Consider the following 20956-nt stretch of genomic DNA (forward strand, 5'->3'; position numbering starts at 1 on the left):
GCTGTAAAGTTGACAAGAGTTTCTGTCAGCATCAAACTGTTTGTAATCCTTGTGAGAAGTCAAAGATGATGCAACCAGTTAGGAATGGTGATTATATGCTGGTATCTACATCCTGGAGCTTTGCTATGACATATTTCCATATAAATTCTATAAATAAGGTGAAGCTCAGCACTGTGGTTTTGGATTACATATACGGGTTGAACATGATCCTTTGTAGCTTTTGAGAAAAGAAATAACTTGTTACCCTATGCAAATGAAAATTTGCTAACTATAACTTGAATTTTCCTATAAATGTACAATTTAGCATAAAAAAATGTATTCTGCTCTGTATTTGTATGAGGTATAACTTATTTGTTTTCCTAAAAATTAGGCAATCTTACCTTCAGCAGCATTAACACAAACAATTCTCTGTCAAGGGATTTTGGTGGCGTTATACGTTTTGTCTATAAATGTATCTAACCAAACCAACCAAAATATGGAGTCCTCTTTCCTTTCACCACTAGAGGGAGCCATAACAATGATGTGAATAAACTTCAACCTAAACATTTTTAAATGTTTTCATGTTTCTCTAGATTCCCCCTATCAGTATGCAGCTCATTTCCAAAGTGACGGCTACATTGCCCTCCCTAAATCAATTTTCCCAAGAAGGTAACTTAATTTTAGCACTTTTTCTATGTTTTTTTCCCCCTATCTGATAGGTAATGTATATAAATGTGATATTTTTTCAAATAAGTAATTGTTAATATTTTTTAATCTGTTTTAGTGTCCATGATGCTCCAGAGACAATAGAAATGGAAATCAACACCAGCTCCTCTGAGGGCCTGATCTTATGGCAGGGAGTGGTAAGTCCTGCCCCTCCCACACCTGTTGCTGCACCTTAACTCTGACAACTTTCATAGGAATATCAGTTTTTCCCCTTCGTCTCCCCCTCCCCTAACTTTGCCTAAAAGCTCCTGCACTGTTAATCATAATGATTACCTCATTTTAATAATGTTACCATCACATTGATTTTTATCATAACATTTGATGTCAGTTTTTTTTTTTTTTTTTGCATCATCACTGGCAAAATATTGCATTATTTATTTATTTATTTATTTATTTATCATCATCATCGTAGTGCAAACTTAATTTGCTGCTGACGCTGTGACCTTGCTGGGCATGCTGGCTGAGATCAACGGCTGCGTCTTACACCACTAAATACATGCATGTGCTTCAATTAACTCACCCTCCATTTTCCTCAGGAGACGAAAAGCGCACGAAATTTGCGAAAGGTGCATGCTAGTGAAAAGGTATCCACTCGAACACAAGACACTTCATTGTTTTTTTTTGTTGTTGTTTTGTTTTAGGATTACATACAGAGGTACTGTGGTTTGAAATGTAATCCCCATTTACCTTTTCACATTTTGTCATGTTACAACCACAGAATTCAATGTATTTTACTGATTTTCTCGTCTTTTCCTGGAACTGAAATGCTGGTCAGAGAAATCACAAGGATGGAGGAAGCTAAGGTCATAACATGACAAAATGTTGAAAGTTATTGGACTGAAGACTTTTTACTTTGCTGTTAAGGTGAAAATGTACATGTATGCGATTGGACTGTTTGTGTTCAGGGTTGTTTCTTGACCAATGTTGTTTTCCATGGAAGATTTTCTTACATTTGGGGAACGTTGCCTCAACGTATTGCATCATGCTTGTTAAGTGCAGCCTTTAATGTGGAAAGTTACTATAAGCCACTTTGTCAGGGGTCAGAAGTTCATAGGACTAAATAACTAAACAAATATCCTTTTATTGACTTCACATGTTTGTTTTCAGGTTCCTGGAGAACATAGCAAAGGAAAGGACTTTATCAGCCTTGGCCTACAGAACGGACACCTAGTTTTCAGGTGATTCTACACCATAATCATTTTGTTTGGTTGAACTCTAGATGATGTGGTTAAAATCATTTTAAGTTGGTGTATTTTACAGTAATGATGATTATTTATATTATTTCTAGTTACCAGCTGGGCAGTGGAGAGGCAAGAATAAGATCAGCAACCGCCATCAACGACGGAAAGTGGCATAAGATCACAGCAGCCAGGTGTGCATCTTCAGTTTCAGTGGATGTAGAAAGATTAATCTTTAACGCTCCACTCCGACTTTTCATGAAATGCTTCGTCTGTCAGTTAATGCTTTAATACACCTGTGCTTTTCTTCTTTTTGTGTCTGAACTCAGTTGTTTCTCTTTTCTTCCAGAGTTGGAAAAGATGGCTTCATACAAATTGATGGAGGAGACGAACAACATGGACAATCTAAAGGCAAAAGCCTCATGGTTAACACCAAAGGCAGCATATACCTGGGTGAGCAAACCTGACAGGATTAATCCACAGGTTAACCACTGAAGGCCTTTCAGTGCAAAATCCCAATATTTACAATGATTTGGCCCAATATGTTTTCCTTTGGTTTTGTTTTCGCCTGTATCTTTGAGAATAATACAGTATTAGACTGAAATAGCAAAAATGCTACTGACGGATATGGCAAGGCTACAACTGCAATCATCTACTACCAGTTCAATTTTGACTTTATTAGTTTAATTTTCTATAACACCTTCAGATATTGTACTTAAATCTATGTCTGGTTCTCTACTATTCCAAAGAAGTGTTTTATTGTCCGTGTTTTATTTTATTCATATATGTTTCTTCTTTGGAGTAAAGTTATTGAGTAAAAAAAGAGAACGTAAGAAGAGAAAATGGAACTGTATAAACAGTCTTCATCCACTTCAAAATAAGAGCATGAATATAAACATCTACTTGAAGGATTCTTAACCATTAATAAAAAGTTTCAAAGTACATATGGAACTTTATTCAGTTAAAAGTTTACAAAACAGCCAAGTAAATTAACACTTGAGAAAGAGTGCCTGCCACTGGCTATCATTAATGAAATATTAATTCATTTCTAAGTTTGTTTTCATATTACTTTTTTGCAAATATCCTTAAATGTTAGCATTGAAACTCAAGCTTCATACAGATATTTAAATTTAGTACTAATTATGATTTATTTTAAAGCTTCTTAGATTTTCTAAATGTGAAAAAATAAAATCGTGATCCTCAAACTTCTTTATGTTCTGAACTGAGGAATCTTAGTAGATGCTGTCAGCATTTTTTTTTATCTTCACCTATAATCCATATAGGACATTTTAAAGAGATTTTTGAGAATTGCACTTCTCTTGTAGCCAACAGGTCAAACATGAGGCAAGCTTTAAATCTGTGTTTGTTGTAATCACAGGTGGAGCTCCAGATATAACTGCTATGACAGGAAGAAAGTTTTCATCAGGAATCAGCGGCTGTGTTCGGAACCTGATGCTGACGAACGCTCGGCCTGGACTGCAGCCCGGCCAGCCGATTGATTTGCAGGCTCACGCTGCCCACGGCATCAACGTTCAGCCCTGCTCTTCATAGACATACACACACTCACACAAGCACACACACACATTGAGAGACTACGGAGTGATTACACACACAGCAGACTCCCTCGCAGAGACTTAACACTCATAGAGCCTGAAACAAACTTGGTGCTTTGCTGCAACCAAAAAAAAAAAAACAAACAAAAAAAAAACAACACAAAATAAAAGAAAACAAACCATGACGCAACTGATGCTTTTCTCTGTGTGCAGCAAAACCAAAGAGAGGAAAATTTAAAACAATATTAACAAGTCTTCTCTGCCTCAGTGTTGTATTCTGAATGAAGGACTGATAAAGGATGAGTAGTAAGGTTTTCATACTTCCAGCAGTACTTTTAGCCATGAGAAGATTATTAGTAGAGCTCGTTAGCCCTTCTAAGATAGGTCAGGTCCTATGGAGTTGGAGATATTTTGACAGCACTGAATTTTTTTTATTTATATACATTTGAATATATATAATGTTTGTGGGGGAAAAACATGCAAACTAACATTACAACTGCTCTTTATCTTCCTAGAATCTGTTCTGGGTTATTATATTGTGTGTCTGAGGCTTTGTACAGGCCTAACTCTACTGTTACTTGAAAATATGTAGGCCTTGTTTTTTCTTCACTTCTGTAGGGAAATCTTTATCTGCGAGCATGCTTGGCAAACTGTTGGGGGGATGAACACACATGGTCACAGTCACATTCAACTCCAGTACACCACTCAGGATGCCAAATACATATAAACAACAATTGTTACAAGTATGAATGTTTATTTGATTTTTTTTTTGTCACTTTTAAGTAAGTCACAACACTTTTTTATGTCTTCTCTTTCTTTATTTGTTCTTTTTTATGAACAGAAATGAAACTTGGTGCTAATTTTCACACATGAAGATGCAACGTGTGTCTGTTACATGCAGAGATCGTTTTTTTTCTAGTAATTTGGCTTTATTTGTAGTTTTTTTTTTAAATTAAGAAGCAGTAGTTTATTTGTTGATATGCATGGAATTTCACATAGCTCTAAAATATGGCATGGTTTGTTGCTTTCACTTGCCTTTTATGATTGAGTAGATCTCAAAAAGAAGTAAAAACTTTTAAAAAAAGTATAATTTTCTTTTATGTGTGGTTGTGTTGAATATGTTATTTTATGTGTTTAGATTATCTGCCAGCCAGGTAGATAACAATGTCAGTTGAGGAAGTGAGTGTATTCAAAGAAAATATGTTGCTCAAGTATGTTTTAACTTTATCTGTTTGTAGCAGGTCACTCCATTTTAAGACAGGAGTGTGTATGTGTCTGTATCCATATCCTCAGAATGGTCAACCCAGAACTGCCTGCCTCTGGTTTTTAACCCTAATGCCGGGTTTGGTAGCTTTAAATTCAACATGCAAAGCTAAAAACCTCTGATGGCGCTGTGGGTTGTTTACTCAGCAGAGATAGATTCATCTACAGCAGCTCATATTCACGTTCGGTCAGAAGAAGCCTCCTGCAGGGTGCTGTGATCTGTAGTGTAGCTCCGATAAGCATGCTCACACGCTTCCTTTCAACCACGTGGCAAACCGCAGTCACACAATTATTTGGGGGTTTGGATTTTTTTTTTCTTGCTGTTAGCTGAAAATATTTGTTTTGATAATCCTAAAATGAGCATCTTTTCATTTTATTTATTTCATGCATTTTGTTCTGCTTTCTTGCCTCTTTTTTCACCGCTTTTGTTGATTGATTAGCTTTCTAATACCTGGGGTTCTTGCCTATTGTCTCCCATACTCTATTGTCGTTCCCCCACTCAGCAAATTCCTCTCAAATTCCCCACACAAATGCTAGACTGGAGCTTCCCTGTCCCAGTGGATAAAAACTGGTCTTATTCTTTGAAACAATAAGTCTTAGGCATCTAGTGCATGAATGCATGAGATTGGTGTTACCATGAATGAGCAGGAGCTGTGGTCCAGCTGTGGTAGTTGCCTGCATTTTGGGTATCTGACCTTAAACTGGATTGTTACATATAAGATATCAATTATTACAAACCTGTCAAGAAACAGTCACTGTTTATTGGTTTATATTTTTTTTAACCTTTATTATGTTGAAAAGTCCACTTTAAGTAGTGACTGAAATTTGTATGTTGATTCCATAAAAAAAGGGTATTTTTTACTTCTGAACAAAATTTGGGAATTAACTTAATGAAAGTACTGGAATATAATTTTGATGTCATTAAGATCTGGTTTTTTCATTACCCATGTTGGAAAGATTCTCCCGTTCACTTTATGTTTCCTAAATAAAAACTAAATTCATGTGCTCTTTGTAATCTTGGGATTTCTTTTTTCACACTACATTGATACATTGCTGTGTTTTGCATTATAGTGCAAGTTTCTTTAAGAGTTTTTTATTTAATTACTTGAATCAATTTAAGCAGACATCGTCCTTGATCTTTACAAATATTGTTTTTCTCCATTGTTGTGGGGTGTTCCTCAGTTGAACTGAACGCAGTTCAACTAAAATCGTGATCCTCAAACTTTTTTATATTCTGTTCTAAGGAATCTTAGTAGAAGCTGTCAGCAATTTTTTTTTTATCTTCACCTGTGATCCATATTGGACATTTTAAAGAATGTTTTGAAAATTGCACTTCTCTTATAGCCAGTAGGTCAAATGTAAACTAACTAGAAGATAGTTTTACCCACCCCATCTTGAGTTTTGAGCTATATACAACGCCATTTTAGGGTCATTGTAAATAAAAAAATATATATACATTTCTGCCATAAGAGTTCCACTTTTCATTTCTAAGTTTTTGTCTCAAAAATTTACTGAGATTGATCTTAACATTTTTGGCAGAATTTGTTTTCTACCACCATGGCCTTGACATGCCAGTATAGCTAAATGACCAGAAATAATTTCTAAAATATTATAGACGATTGATTTATTTATTGATACCAAACTCCAAACATTGACAACATGATTCAAGTACTTTATAGCCATTGCTTAGGTGTCATAAACATGATCTGTATGACACATAAAGATGGTATTGTAACTTTGTTGGCTAAACATGATTGTTCAGCTTACAAAGTGGATCCTTCTAATGTTGCATGTGTTTATGAGCTTTCCTGTTTTTAGTCCTGTCTTTGTTTTAGTGATGGTTTGAAATTGTTTTACATGTTTATCTATCTTAAAAGTTACAAAAAAACTTAAAAAATAATATAAAAATAGTATGTCACTTAGAAAAAATATTAATTCACTCTGAAAGCAAATTGAACAATACACACTAACTGTTTTGTCTGCACACTGCAGTTACATAACGAGATTAGAGAGCCTATCAGCACATTGACCTCACTGTACATTGTAACTGGCTATGTGAAATCTGAGCTGGAGACGTGGATCTTTTCACAGTCTGTCTGTCACAGAATGATTTTTCCACAGGGCCGCATAAAGGCTTAAGTGCCAGGAGCTCCCTGCTCACCTGAGGCTGCTTTTTCAAAACAAGATCATGAGAAAAATCAAGACGATATCCAATATTTCAACATATATATGTTTTGGTTTCTGTTGTCCTGCAGCTGAATTTCTGGTCAGAATTTGAAAAATTACTGTTTGTCATCCAGTGTAGTATTTTCTAGAAACAATGAACATTTTCAATAAAGAATGAAACAAAGTTGAATACGTCAGTCCCACAAGTGTCAGTGTTACATTCCTCTACTCGATCTGATCATATTTTTTATAATCAGGTTTTGTCATGGTTCATGTTTGTAAAATGAGTAAATAGACACAATTTACAAAAAGTACATTTCCAAAGTCAAATAACAGCACCAATCATGCAAGAGGATGATAATGAAACAAAAACGGAATTTGTTTCAACTGTAAGCATTAGCTGCTGACGCATTTATTCAAAGCAATTTGGTGGGGAAAAAAAAGCAAAAGAGTCTTAAGATTAATCTGGTTTTATAAGACTTTACATTAATTTAATTCCATTTTACAAACTTTCAAACATTTTATTTTTATGACAGAAGACAATTAAATTTGGATTTTAGTCATACATTATATATATATATATATATATATATATATATATATATATATATATATATATATATATATATATATATATATATATATATATATATATATATATATATATGTGTGTGTGTGTGTGTGTTTCAGCAATTAATAAACCAAAAATATACAGTTCCAAAAATTATTCACTTCTTGAATGTTTTAATCTTTTTACAGCTTTTACAAAAAGTCATGATCAATAAAGTTTGGCTTTTTGACAAATTTCTTTGCAAAAAACCCTTTTATGTCAAACTGAATGCTGATTTTTACAAAATGATGATAATTAAAGAAAAATATTTAATCTAAAATAAGCAATTGCATAAATAGCTACCCCCTTCAATCCAGTACTTGGTATTTTTTAAAAAGAGTTGCAAATCCTGTAATGACACATTGCAGGAAACTCCTTTCTGACGCCTTCCGTAATATGCAGTATAGCTTCACTCCAGCTAAATGATCTCAAGAGTAAAGGAATAAAAATGACAACTTGTGATATTTCTCAGACCACAAATAGAGAGCAGGTTTGGTGATGAGTCAGATTTTTTAGTTTGATAATACTTGCTATTAGCATACTGCAGAAACCAGTCAGAGTCGATTACTAGCCCAATGCTGCTTCAATACTTGTATGTAAAATTTAGAGACTTGTAGCCTCAAATGTTGTTAACACATTGAGGCTGAATGAGTGAAAACCAGAGACTGTTTTGTCCTGAAGTTTCCATCATTCATTCTGTTACAATTCTGTTACATTAAAATAATTTTGGTATTTCAATAATTTGTCTGAACCATTTTTTTCTTTTTATTGAGTCTGTACTGTTCAGAAAACAAATAACTTCTGTAAGTTTTAAAATCAATAGATTGTACTTATCTGATTAATGGCTGTCACTCATACATGATATTCATAGACTTTTTAATTACTTTTAATTAGATTTTTTCATTTCTGGCTTTGGTAAACTTGCTGATTAAACTGTAGGACTTGAGTTAAATACATTGTGTATCACCTTACAATATTCCCACAACAGTTTGCTGGAATTCTGGTGCATTCCTCTTTGGAGAACTGGTGTAACTATTCATGTTCACAAGCTGCTGCACTCACACACACATTTTCAGCTCTATCCACAATTTATTCCCCACGATGTCACTCAAATAAGTTGTGTTTTTAAGGTTTAGCTCAGATGTTGTGAATTAATCAAAATCTTACAAAATCATTATACTGTCATCTGCATTTCTGAAATAGAAGAAGTAATGAGAGAAGAAACATCCGCCATAATGTTGGTGGTCATTAATCTGATTTAATGTCAGACTGTAGAAACATTTTTTTTTTCTTTTTACACAGCACAGGTATACCTCTGTCTGATTGAATATCCATTTTTTGTAACTCACAGAAACCTCACAGGCTTTGGGGGAAAAAAACAAGTGGGGAGGAGGGGGGTCTACGTCATTTCCGCTTGGAATATTCCAGCGGATTTGTCACTGCTGCTACTTTAAAAGGACGCGCTTAAATAGCGGCCACCAAGCATATAGACAGGTGGTCTGCTCAGTGCATTCATTTGTTCGTTTAAAGATACTGACACAGAAAACAGAATATTATTAGACGGAAGGCATTTTGCATTTCAAAAAGAGGAGAAGGAGAAATAAACAAAGTATCCTACAATAAATTTTGGCATGTAGTGTGCTCGCATTTTTCACGCCTCCATCATTTGATTAAACTAAACTAAGAAAACTGTGGAGCTCCTTTCAGGTAAGATGAAATAAAAACCTTTTTCTGAATAAACTAAAACTGTTTTAAAAGGGAATCCTTTTACAGCGCAGTTTGTTAAGATTTGTTATGGCGCATTTGTGCGTCTTAATGATGGTGTTTGGATGGATTTTTTTTTAAGCTGCCGAGGGAGATCTGGTGCTGAAGAGAGCGCGGTGCGCATTACAACCTCCAGCAAAGCGGAAGTTTTAATTTTATTTTCTGGATTTTAAAAAACAGTGTGTGTGTGCGTGTGTGTGTGTGTGTGGGTGTGTGTGTGTGCGTGTGCGTGTGTGTGTGTGTTTTGTTTTTGTTTTTTTTGTTTGTTTTTGTTTTTTCTCCCCCCCAAAAAATAGAGTATTGTGCACCTGGGATGAAGTGATGTTTTTTTTTCAAGTACCAGCAATTACGACGGGTGATTGTCAGAACAATTTTTTTCTAAAACTACTTGTAACATGACATATCTCCAAAAATAGAGCTATTTATCTAAACACTTGCTTTTATTGATTTTCAAACACTTTTGTTGTCTAAATCTTGTTTAAATTTAATAAGCACAAATATTTACGTCTGCACAACAATAACTGGAGCTTTGTTTTTCTTCCAGCTGCTGAGTTGTGAACCATGATCCTCCTGACTCCTTCCTCTGGTATGTACTCTGCACAGTAAAATACTCTTGCTTGTGGTTCATCCTCTGATATAGTGATACAAAGAGGTTTAAACTTTTTTTTTTTACAGGAGAGGATAACATTGTACAAATAAATAAATAATAACAAATAAATAAATAAAAATGAAAAAGTCAATTGTACAAAAAAACTACTATAGTTTTCATTTCGAATATTGTTCGATATCACAAGAATCTGCTAAATACCCAGATTCTTTAGCAGTGACCCTTTATGGCTTTACCCTCTTTGCACAGGTTGGCAGTAACTTTATCGTGGATATAAGTAAAGTTAGCAGCCCATCATCATGTGATGTAACAGCATCTTTGTATTAAATCTATTTTCTATTGGTCTTAATTCATATTCTAATCATAAGAAGCTGAATTTGGAGGATTCCTTACTTGAAAGCATCAATAATCAGAATTTATAGAAAAAATAATTGAATTGCTTGCAATTGATCTATATGATTTTCAGTTCTTCAGTTGAATTATTGAAATAAAGAAACTCTTGAGATACACCTGCATAATGCATGTGATAAATATGGTCCTAAATGCATTTATTGTCCCTTTCATGCATGATTATTACAATTGTGTACCTCATCTGTTAATGTGCATGCAAGAGAAGTAAGTGTCACCTTTGTATTCATTTATATGCAGAGAACAGTTGGATAACAACGCGTACAAACTGTAAAGTTTAATGTTTTTATAACTAAGCCTGTTAGCTGTTTGTTAATATGTTTAATTAATGAAACTCTTCGATGTGGCAATAGTGCAGTTTAATAAAGAAAAGGTAGTGTGTTTAGTTAGCTCAGTAAGTTCATTTCTGTTTATTCTGGTTGTGCACTCTGGGTTAGGAGTTTTCCCTGTTTTTCCATGCACTCTCTTTAGCTGTTACCTGGTAACATGGCAGGGTATTACATAACAAGGGCCTTTCCCATCATGCTTTGCACTAATTAGGCAGGAATCCAGAGACCTGCTTTAAATTGGCACTGTTTGGTTCTGGATTTGTCTTTTTCTTTTAATATCTAGCCAAGTCATCACAATAAACCCTACAGATTTTTATACACCTGTGTCGGCACTCACTGTGTTTAAAGTTAAAATATATTAACTTCTGTTCTGCAACAACTTCTGTTCTGTGTTTTCCTATAAAAATAGCTATCTAACATGCCAGGTGGTAACTTTAGGATAAAGTCCAACATGAGATTATGAAAAAAAGCATGCTGTCAAGTGAAAGATGTTGTTGGCTGTGTGCTTTGTCTCATACACTGTTTTCTTTCAGATGCATTCGCCTGGCTTTGGAATCAAAGGAAGTTCAGGGAGAAAATCTCGTGAAGGGTTGCTACTGCAACAATAAAAAAATATTTAAAAAATTGCAGGTTAATATCTGTGCATACTCTCTTGGATAAGCACCATGACTTGAGAGAATATAGTTAGCTTAGAAGCGAGGAGACTGAGAAAACACAGTATTCTTATATATATATATATATATATATATATATATATATATATATATATATATATATATATATATATATATATATATATATATATATATATATATATATATATATATATACAATTATATATATATATATATATATATAATTGTATATATATATATATATATATATATATATATATATATATATATATATATATATATATATATATATAATTGTATATACATTATATTTGTGAGGGTCAATTTTTGGCTGGAATCTGGCAGTCTCAGCAAATTTGTATCTTACTAACAATAATCGTAAATAGTAAATGTATATTCTGCAAATTATAATCATATTGTAAGATAGACTATGATCATTACCCATTACCTAAAGATAAAGCTCTGTGGAAAAAAGTCTTCGATTCCTCTGCTTTCATACCTTTTGTATGTTATCACATGCTAACAATGTTATCAGGGAAAATATACTTAAAGAACATTAATCAATTTTTTAAAATTAAACTTTATCTTTATAGTTGTGCTTGTAGCTTATTTCAATATATGTATGTATATAATTACAGTTCATTAGGTAAAGATTTATTTGACAATTTATCAAGTAAGAGAGAGGATACACGGAGAAATGTTGTCTAAATACAGTAACTTGGAGACATAAAAGTAATGACGTAAAATACATGGATTAGTCATCTAATTTCTAAGTAAGTTGAAGTTAACTGACCTTTTGCTGTTAAAGAGTGTAAAGAAGAAGGAAAACAACACATCTTCTTATCCTTGAAACTTTATGCTCACAAATAACACCTGATGCTTAACTGTTCAGCTCAGTTAAGCATCACCCAGCCTTGGGTTGTTCAATCCCTCAAACCTAAAAGCTTCATAATCCTGTGGAAAAATGCTTTTAAAAGATAGTCAGTTTTTAAGACTGACAAGAAGGTTGTCCACCTCATTTTAATGTTGTTCACTCACCTGTGTTGAGGACTTTTGGAGAAAGTCATAATGCTAACTCAATCTATTTCTGTATTCCTAATAAGCAGCCAAACAGCCATTTGAAATATTCTAGTTAAAAAGCTTTTTCTCTTTACAATATGCACTTCTACATTTAATGCCATCATTGATATCTCATAGCACCCTTCCTATTTTAGAGACACATTGCTCCAAAGACCTATTTTGTGTGGAAATTACATATAAAATTAGCTATTGCTTTGAGAACAAATAAACTATGGACTGTAATGTATTTATGTAACATTTTTGGGGGGCTTTGGAGTTCCTGCACTAATGTGTGATTCAATTTGCTTTTGACTAAAGAAAAAAGGTAACAAACTACAATGCTTAATTCAACAATCTCTAGAGAAACATATGGAAATCAGTTCAAGCTTTAACTCCAATCAAAATGCAAAGAATTTCTCAAATAGATGAGAAATGTTTTGGCTTTAAAAATGCTGTCTGAGAAAGTTACACAAATCAATTGTTAGAAACAGTTTAAAAGGAAATTCAACCTAATAATAAACATGTTTCCAGTAAGTGGCCCAAAATCTAGGTGTCCAGCTTCATACTACAGCAAAAAGTGACACAAATCAATATTAGCTTCACCACATTCTGTGTTTATTGCCAGTGTTGCATAAAACACAACTGGATGCTAGTTTTTCAGCTCAAAAATAGAATAACTCAGGAGGAGTTTAATCCTTTTTCCACAGTCCTGTGTTTACCTACCCTACTGTCACTCCCTCCATTAAAGCCCAAGTCCAAGTGCTTTTAATTGATCTAAACAATCAGTCAGCTGTTTGAGCGCTGCTGCCACCATCTTTTGCTAGGTCAGTGTTAACAGGCTAATCGATCTCATGTTGTGTGTCAGTTTAGTAGGTCCGGCTCTCTGTGAAGGTAGCCAGATGTATGTGCACAGTGACCCTCCACACGTTGTTAGCTTGTCCCCCACACCAGCATTTGATCCCCAATATATTCATTGGTAAATGCTGACCAGTAACATGTACTTATACTTCAGTTTCTACAAATTAGCACATGTTCTTGCATGTCATTGTTTTTAAAAAAAGTCTTTTAACACATGCTGAGATTTTCTGAATAATTAAACACAGATTGGTGTTGGATGTGCAAATTTAACTGCGTGATTTTATTGTAACACATGTTTTTGATCTGAAAACGGATGAATGTATCGTAAGGTTGATGTCCGTCCAATAAACAAAGCTTGGTAAGTCATACTTCTTTTACATCAGATGGGGGCATCAGTTTGGGAGTAATGTTTTCTTTCCCTATTAACTGGTGTGTAATATTCTTATCAGTAATGGGTGATATACTGAAGTATTTACAGCATCTAACGCCCTCTAAGCTTTGATTCAGACTCAGATCAAATCAGTAAGCTATTCCCATTGAGAAGGTCGGCTGGTGTGCTCATCCGATCAAGGTGGGGGGTTGTTGATTCAACAAGGACTGCTACTAACTGCTGCTGTTGTTTGCTCTCAGATTTCTTCCAGTACGCCAACAAGCTCCTCCTGAGCGATCATGCTACAGGGCTCCAAATCAAGGAGTTTGCACGGAAAAATGCTGCTAATGCTCTATCTATGGCCAACATGGTCATGGGCATGGCCTCCATCCTCAGCAGCCTGAACGGGTGAGCAAACACACCACTAATGGAGTTTATGATCCGAGAGAGAAGTCGTGCACAGGAAAAGAGCTAAATCTATAGTAAACGAATGTGTGCACGCAGAACAATCAGAATGACAAAAACAAAACACAGTGAAAAACTGAACATGGAATTTAAATAGAGCATTTTGAAAAATGTATCCTACCATTTGAAACTTTTGTCTCACTAGCTCTGTTTCCATTACAAATTTGCAAAAATCTTTGTTAGTATTGTGCTGATGTCATAAATTACAAGTTTGCAATTGTGGTCTTTCCATTAAATAAGACATTAAATTAAAATCACATATGAATAAATTTGCTCATGCAATAAATCATTAAGAAACAAGCCGAGCCATGGTCCTCCAAATACTTCCTGTTGTCTTCTTGTTTGTGCCAATGGCAATATCTGGTTGTTGATCAAGTGACTCATGATACGAAAAAATTGCTTTCATTGCAGTTTTTTAAAATAAACCAATTTCAATATGGCCAAAAAAGCAAAACAAAACACCACATCCTAGCTGGAAATGAAAGTTACAGCATCAGTGTTAGTTTTCCACCTGACATGACCTTTTGCATGTAAACTAAAAAGTAAAATCTTTGCACCTTTTTCCACATTTGCTCTGTAGCAAAATGAGAAAAAACTTAAGACCTCTGAGTACTTTGCAAGTAAATTGTCTTCACTGCATTCATCAGCAACATTTTTGTCTAAATGAACAGAATTAGCTTTTGAGACTTGGCATACATTTAACCTTTAGAAAAAAGGCTTTCTGTCAGCAAGTAGAAGAACTTTACTCTCACTTGTTTTGTTCAGGCACCATCATGCGGCGTGTTGGCTGGTTCTGATTGGGTACCTGCTAGATTTGGCAGATGGAGCGGTTGCCAGGCGACTCAATGCCTGCTCGGCACTGGGTAAGTGGAAGCTTGTGGTCAATAAACTTTTACCAAAGATTAACTTCAGTAGGGCTGTTGGCAGTGTCTGCTGCACAGGCTTTTGTCTGCACTTTTCTAATTTGGCCTCACAAAGGGATTCGGTGAAAGGAAACTCTGCTTGTGAAAACCTCTGGTTAGTCTTACAGAGCTTCCAAGAGGAGAATCATGTATATTTTATATAATGTCATTTGAACTCTTTTTTTTAAACCCTCTCTACTCTTTTGGATAAATAAGCTTTAAGTGTTTGAAATAGATGTAAATCCACATTTATAATTCAAAAATTTGAATACTTTGAACAAACTTTGTAGATGCTAAGTTGAAATATAAATAACACCTGCACCTGAACTGTGCCAATATTATCCCCAAAGCTTAAAATAGCTCCCAGGTGCATCATTGTTAGCCGCTTTGTGTCTCAACAAGCTGTTTTCTGCATGACTTTGCAGGTTGCACATTGTTGTTTTTGTCAAGTGAACAATCACTTTCCGATTAAGCAGCCTAAGTCTGTGGCATCCAGTTCCAATTGTCTGTTTTATCCTGTTCCTTTGGCTTCTCTGCATTTCTGAAATTGCTAAAATTGTTGACCCCTGGCTGCGGGATTCCAACCCGTTCATTCGAGGGCTGCAGGCTGAATCACCTCATCGTTATCCGCTGAAAACATGCTATGAGCTGCTGAGGGATAAAGAGACAAGCGAGCGGAGAATGTTGTTTATTGAACAGCTGTTTGTTGGGCTGACTCTGATGTTTCCAGTTTGAGATTTTTGCATGCAACACATTACTATCACAGGGCAGGAATGCTGTCCATCTCCACCCCGAAGAGCTGAAAATGTAGCTGAAGTGCCTTGCAAAAATATTTTTACCCCTTGAAACACTGTTTCAACCACAAACTTCACTGTATTTTATAGAAATTTTATGTGAGAAATTAAATGAGGAAATGAGGAACTTTAGTTTTATAGGGAATGAAATATACTTGTCTGAAAGTGGGTTTCATTTTGACTGATACGACATAAGCAAATAATGTAAAACAGCAAATAATTGTATGGAATCAATTGATGCATGCCCATGCCTAGTGTCAAAATTTGAATCCAAAAGATTTAGCAGAGAGTTTATTGATATTTAACTAACTTTTCTCACTTTTATTACATTTAAAATGGGAATATCTAAAATCTGTCTGCCATTTCATAAAATTTTGAAAAATTTTGAAAATTTAAATATTCAGTCTAAATCTAAATGTTAAATATAAAAATAAATCTTAAACATATGTTAAATCTAAATTTAAGTCTAAATGTAAAATCCATAACTCAAATCTAAATCAACAAAGCAATTGATAAAAATTGTAAGTAAAGTTGAGGTGTCAGCAGTTCTGGTGTTTGGTTTTTCATGTCTAGGTGCAAAGCTGGATGATTTTGCTGACTTCACCACCTTTGGGATCGCCACATCTCTGCTGCTGAGGACTTCCGACTTGCTGGACAACGTCCTGTGCATGTGCTATGTGCTGTCTGTGTTTGTCCGTCTCTGTTTCTTCTCAAGCGGTGAGTTACGATGATCAAATGTTTACACTAAAGTCTGATCAAGTTCAGGATTCTTAATCAAAACACACTTTGGTTTTGTGTCAGGTATTCCATTTGTGTATCGCGGTCTCCCCTGCATCTACTCATCAGCCATCCTAGCCAGTGCCTCGTTGCTGTTGGGAGGAAACCTGAGCGTGCTGCGGGTCATCACAGTGGCCATGATCCTATTTATGATCAGTCAGAACTTCTATCCCCATGACAAAGTCCTGGAGTCCCAGACTTGGAAGAAAGTAGTGTACGCTGGAGGTAAAGTCATTTAAAAATCGCAATAGCTTCAAAAGAATAGAAAAGAAAAAGAAAAAAGATTGCAAGTTATTAGTGTGCTCTTTAACTGGCTAATTATGGTGAAGCTGTCTGTCTATCTAGCTAGCTACCTAGTTATCTATCTAAATGACTAACGTTAAATTATTAAAGGGCTATTTTGTTGTTTAATCTGTTTCAGACAGACAGACAGACAGACAGACAGTTAAATGAATAGATAGAATTTCTGACATTCAGTTTCTCATTTTCCTTTATCTTCTCTGTTTCAGGAGTTGCCATGGTGTTCTGTTCTCCCTTCCCCCCTGCGTCTGTGTACTACCTGCTCTGGTCCAGCTCCTACATTTTGTTCCCCACATCACTTTGGAGCTGCAAACTGTAAAGTAAAACACAGGTTTACAGACTGCTGTTGCTGCTGCTCCCTGTTGCCATCGGAGCGTCCAAGCTGGAAAAAACACTCGTTAATTCATGGCAAACAGTCTCTCTATTTCACCTTTTATTTTGATGTGACACCTGACTGAGAGGACTTAGAAAAAAGGAGCGAGGATGGGTTGTTTTTCAGTGTTACTGGTGAAAATTAACATGTATTCTGTCTTTGTTGCATTAACACCAATCAACCAATATGTGGCAGGCTCTGAAAACAGAATATTCATCAGGTTTGCCTCCACGTTTTATCTTCTTTCATCGGTATTATTTATCATCAGTGTTGAGAACATGTAGCAGCAGGGGAACATCACATTCTTCTAAGGATGATAGAAAAAGAAAACTTTCTAGAGGAAAAAATAACACATTTTCTTTCCTTTATGTTAACTAGTTTTGTGTGTTTTTACATCACGGATAGTTCAAAAGGTTTCTCTGCAGGAGAGAACCAGCGGCAGCAGATCTTTGCTGCATTTATTTATACATACGTGACTGGGAATGTTTTTGCAAGTCTGACTTCTTGTTCCATTATAAAGGGATCATAAATGTATGCATAAAAGAACTGATTTAACATAATGGTTCTGTTATTCATAATATTTGATTTGCTGTTTGAACATGTCCATTTGTTGTCATAACTCTGGCATTTACACATTGCAAACATTTCTTTACCTACAAACTTTCTACTTTTTCTTATGTCTATGAAATGCTGTGTTAGGTTCCTGCTATTCCGTATCTGCCTCTGTTTTAGGAGGCATCATAACAACACTGCATCATTCATATGTGTTTCTCTGACAAATCACTGATTTCACTTTGAGAGCTTTTGGTCAATTTTCAATTGTAAATTAATTCCACTTGGTGTGGATTTACCTCTTTGAATTACATTAGTCAGTACTTTAAACACTGTTTCTGCTGCCATCTAGTGGAAATGGCACAATATGTCTCCTTTGCAGAAACTTGTAGGTGAGAACTATTGCCAGTCTGCTTTAAGAGGTGGACAGATTTATTTTTTCTTCTTTGTAGAGCATTTCTTTGTAGCAGGGATCCTGTTTTTGTCACTACTTGTTTAGTTTCAAAGTGTGTTTTTTGCCTTTGCACTGTGAGAAGGAAATTGAGAGAATATAGTGTTAGGTGCTGCTTTGTCTTAAAGCCTAACATTTAAGCAAAGCATAACCGGGTGAAATGTGTCTGTTCTGAGCCCTGAAAGATCTATTTTTCTTGTAGCTTTCTAATTCAAATTACTTAACTCATCGTTAAGCCATAAATTGTAGTTCGTTCAGTTTCAGATTTACAGTAACTTACAAACAAATGGTTCTAATATGGAGAATCCTGGGTTTTTGATTATTGATTTAAAATATTAATTTCAACTTACTGATTTGAAGAAAGTCTCCAAGAAAGTCTCCAAGAATGACATACAGACTTACTGCAGTACATTCAGTTGTGCATTCGGTTTTCCAGTGTGGGTGCTTTTGGTTTTCAGAAAGTAAAGGCACTCTAATGTTGAACATTTTGAGAAAGAAAGAAAAATATTGAGATCTTTCTGTGGAATAGGATATGTGCATTTGAGCCTGTATAATTTTAAAATAAAAAATGAGAATGAAATGACTTTGTGACATCATGTGTAGTCATTATCATTTCGATGAATAACAACTTGAGCTTGACTATGAAATTAGACATTTTTAATTGCCTCTAGATGAATTCAAAAAGTCCCTGCTGGGATATGTCTCACTGTGTTAATCATATTAAGTAAATTTAGTTCAATGGGTTTTTTAATTTTTTCACAGAGCAGCGCTGGTTCTCTTGTACCTTTGTTGATTGTACATATATTTAAAACCAAACAGTTTCGATAGATAATGACACACCAGATTAACACTTGTTAATAAAATACATCTAAAACAAACCTATGTATGAAAAAAGTCAAATTTTCAACATTATTTCTCCAAAACACCCTAAAATTAACTCCTGAGAAAGCTGCAAAAATACATTCTTTGAAGTCAAATATTATATTTAAGGTTTTGCATCTTCACAGTAAGAAGCCTTTAAAAGGACTGCCTTTAGGTAAACAATGAGCTGAGCTAAGGATGAAAGGAAAAGGACATTTTGAGTTTGTGTGATTTGCTTTCTCAGCCATCCTTCTGCCCTTCCGCGGCTCTCCTGTCGATACTGAACTGCATCAAAATCCCGTCTGCAACCTGCCATTTGACACCCACCTCCGCTGCCTTCTCCATCAATACTGAATCCATTCTGCATCTTGAAAATGCCAGAACCACTCTAGACACTCAAACTCAGAGGTCTGGGCCAATTAATTCAGTTTCAAACTAGTTTTCATTTATTTGCTTAGTTTTCCTGACAGAATCGTTGTTGAAGCATACTGGTCTCTGCTGTGTTGTTAGGTATTCCTGAGGGCAAAACCAATTACAAATAAACATAACAACCATTGGAGTTCTTTACAATGCAGCTTTCTCTTCTTCAAAAGGAGAAAACAAGAAAACAATTCTCAGTCATTTGCTGTGCTGTGAACTAAAAAAAAAACTAGTTTACAAAAAGCTTCATAAGGTTTTGCCTTTCCACATTAAAAGATTTTTCTTCAGAAATTCACACATGGTTTGTGACATCTTCTGCCCTGGAAGCAACCCAGGCAGGAAAACTTTGTGAGAACAGCACAACAAAAACCTCATCAGATTCAAAGCATCCCTCCTTCCTAACCTCCCAAGAGACAGCTGGGAAATAACTAAAAAAAAGTAATCAACAGGTCATAAAGACAGGCTGAACTTCCTGTGTCTGTAAGGGTGCTGGCCGAAGACAGTGAGCTGATAGGCTGTTAAAGATTAAGAAAGAAGCAGACCAGACATAAGAAGCCATGCTCACACCTGCTGCAGCCGCTCCAGTTAGAGAATTAGACTGAGATTAAAAAACTCACATAACCAAATTTTTTGTACAAAAAAAAAAGACACCTAGTTTTTAAATCATTTCCAAATAAAAGTCAGGAAAATGTGGTTTTCTTCAAGATTTTTAAAAAATTTAACTCCCTGTATCTTCCTCTCTACTCTGACCAGTTTTTCTGACCATACTGAAGTTGCCTCCAGCATGTCATGATGCTGCCACCACCATGCTTAGATGGATTTCTGCACTGTCCAGTGAAGATATTGACATCAGGCTCATAACAAACTTAGATGTCTTTACTTGCTGTTTGAAGTAGCATGAGAGTCTATATGGAAGCAGCTCTAATCCCGTCCACTTCGCTTCATGGGTGAAGTAGTTTAAATTCATAATATGCTTCAGCAAAATACCATTAAATAATTCAGAAAATAAAATGGATACATTAATTGAGGCTCATATAATTCTATTTTTATATTATTATATTATTTCTGTATTTATTAAATAATTATTTCCAAAGTTGTTTATTGTAATTTTGGCAATCTTCACTTTCCATACATGACCAGAACTGGTTACCGCTTTACTAATCAGCCACGAGATGGCAGCAATGTACAAAAAAGGCAACATAAGGCATCAATATGTTGTTTTAGTTTTCCAAACTGCTCTCATGAAAGTTAAATTAAGTTATAAAGTTTTAAACCGGTCAAAACGCGGCAGCGCATTGTTTCAGGAAGGCATCACAACATTCAACCAATTAAATACGAGACTGTAAACTTTAATGTTGCACGTGTAAACACGGGTCCCAAGTGCGGGAATCTCCGTATGGACAATACTCCATGGAAACGAAACGCAACGTTGACGCCCGCCTCCGGTCACCCGCCATTGGTCCGATCCAAAACGTGCAGAGTCTGCCCCGCAGGCTGCGATTGGACAGAACTCCCTGCCGTCAGGAGAGAAACGCGGAAAAGGATATATATGCATA

The 20956-nt window shown here is 35.2% G+C and overlaps 2 protein-coding genes across 3 annotated transcripts in view; both read left to right on the forward strand.

Annotated features, from left to right (window-relative positions):
* hspg2 (heparan sulfate proteoglycan 2) overlaps window positions 1–5714 on the forward strand; it is a 117515-nt gene extending 111801 nt beyond the window's left edge. For both annotated transcript variants that reach the window (XM_088007151.1, XM_088007152.1), the window contains 7 exons: window positions 573–648; window positions 764–842; window positions 1242–1289; window positions 1813–1883; window positions 1994–2077; window positions 2233–2336; window positions 3262–5714. In XM_088007151.1, the coding sequence (XP_087863277.1) occupies window positions 573–648; window positions 764–842; window positions 1242–1289; window positions 1813–1883; window positions 1994–2077; window positions 2233–2336; window positions 3262–3434 (635 nt within the window). In that variant the 3' untranslated portion in view covers window positions 3435–5714. The remainder of the gene's footprint in view (window positions 1–572; window positions 649–763; window positions 843–1241; window positions 1290–1812; window positions 1884–1993; window positions 2078–2232; window positions 2337–3261) is intronic.
* Window positions 5715–13762: 8048 nt separating this feature from the next.
* Window positions 13763–17517, forward strand: tmem269 (transmembrane protein 269). Its single transcript, XM_014993762.2, has 5 exons — window positions 13763–13913; window positions 14736–14833; window positions 16240–16383; window positions 16468–16668; window positions 16953–17517. The coding sequence occupies exons 1-5, from the start codon at window positions 13864–13866 to the stop codon at window positions 17060–17062; spliced, it is 603 nt and encodes a 200-aa protein (XP_014849248.2). The 5' UTR covers window positions 13763–13863; the 3' UTR covers window positions 17063–17517.
* The last annotated feature ends 3439 nt before the right edge of the window (window positions 17518–20956 follow it).

The sequence above is a fragment of the Poecilia mexicana genome, unplaced genomic scaffold, assembly GCF_051168715.1.
Source record: "Poecilia mexicana isolate PSO_F unplaced genomic scaffold, ASM5116871v1 scaffold_7, whole genome shotgun sequence".
In the NCBI taxonomy this organism is placed as follows: Eukaryota; Metazoa; Chordata; class Actinopteri; order Cyprinodontiformes; family Poeciliidae; genus Poecilia; species Poecilia mexicana.

Bases quoted from the DNA above. Each gene is read 5' to 3' on its own strand.
- tmem269 (XM_014993762.2), top strand. From the start codon at position 13,864: ATGGCCAACATGGTCATGGGCATGGCCTCCATCCTCAGCAGCCTGAAC. The intron at 13,914-14,735 runs GTGAGCAAACAC...TGTTTTGTTCAG, and splicing joins ATCCTCAGCAGCCTGAACGG to GCACCATCATGCGGCGTGTT. The intron at 16,384-16,467 runs GTGAGTTACGAT...GTTTTGTGTCAG, and splicing joins TCTCTGTTTCTTCTCAAGCG to GTATTCCATTTGTGTATCGC.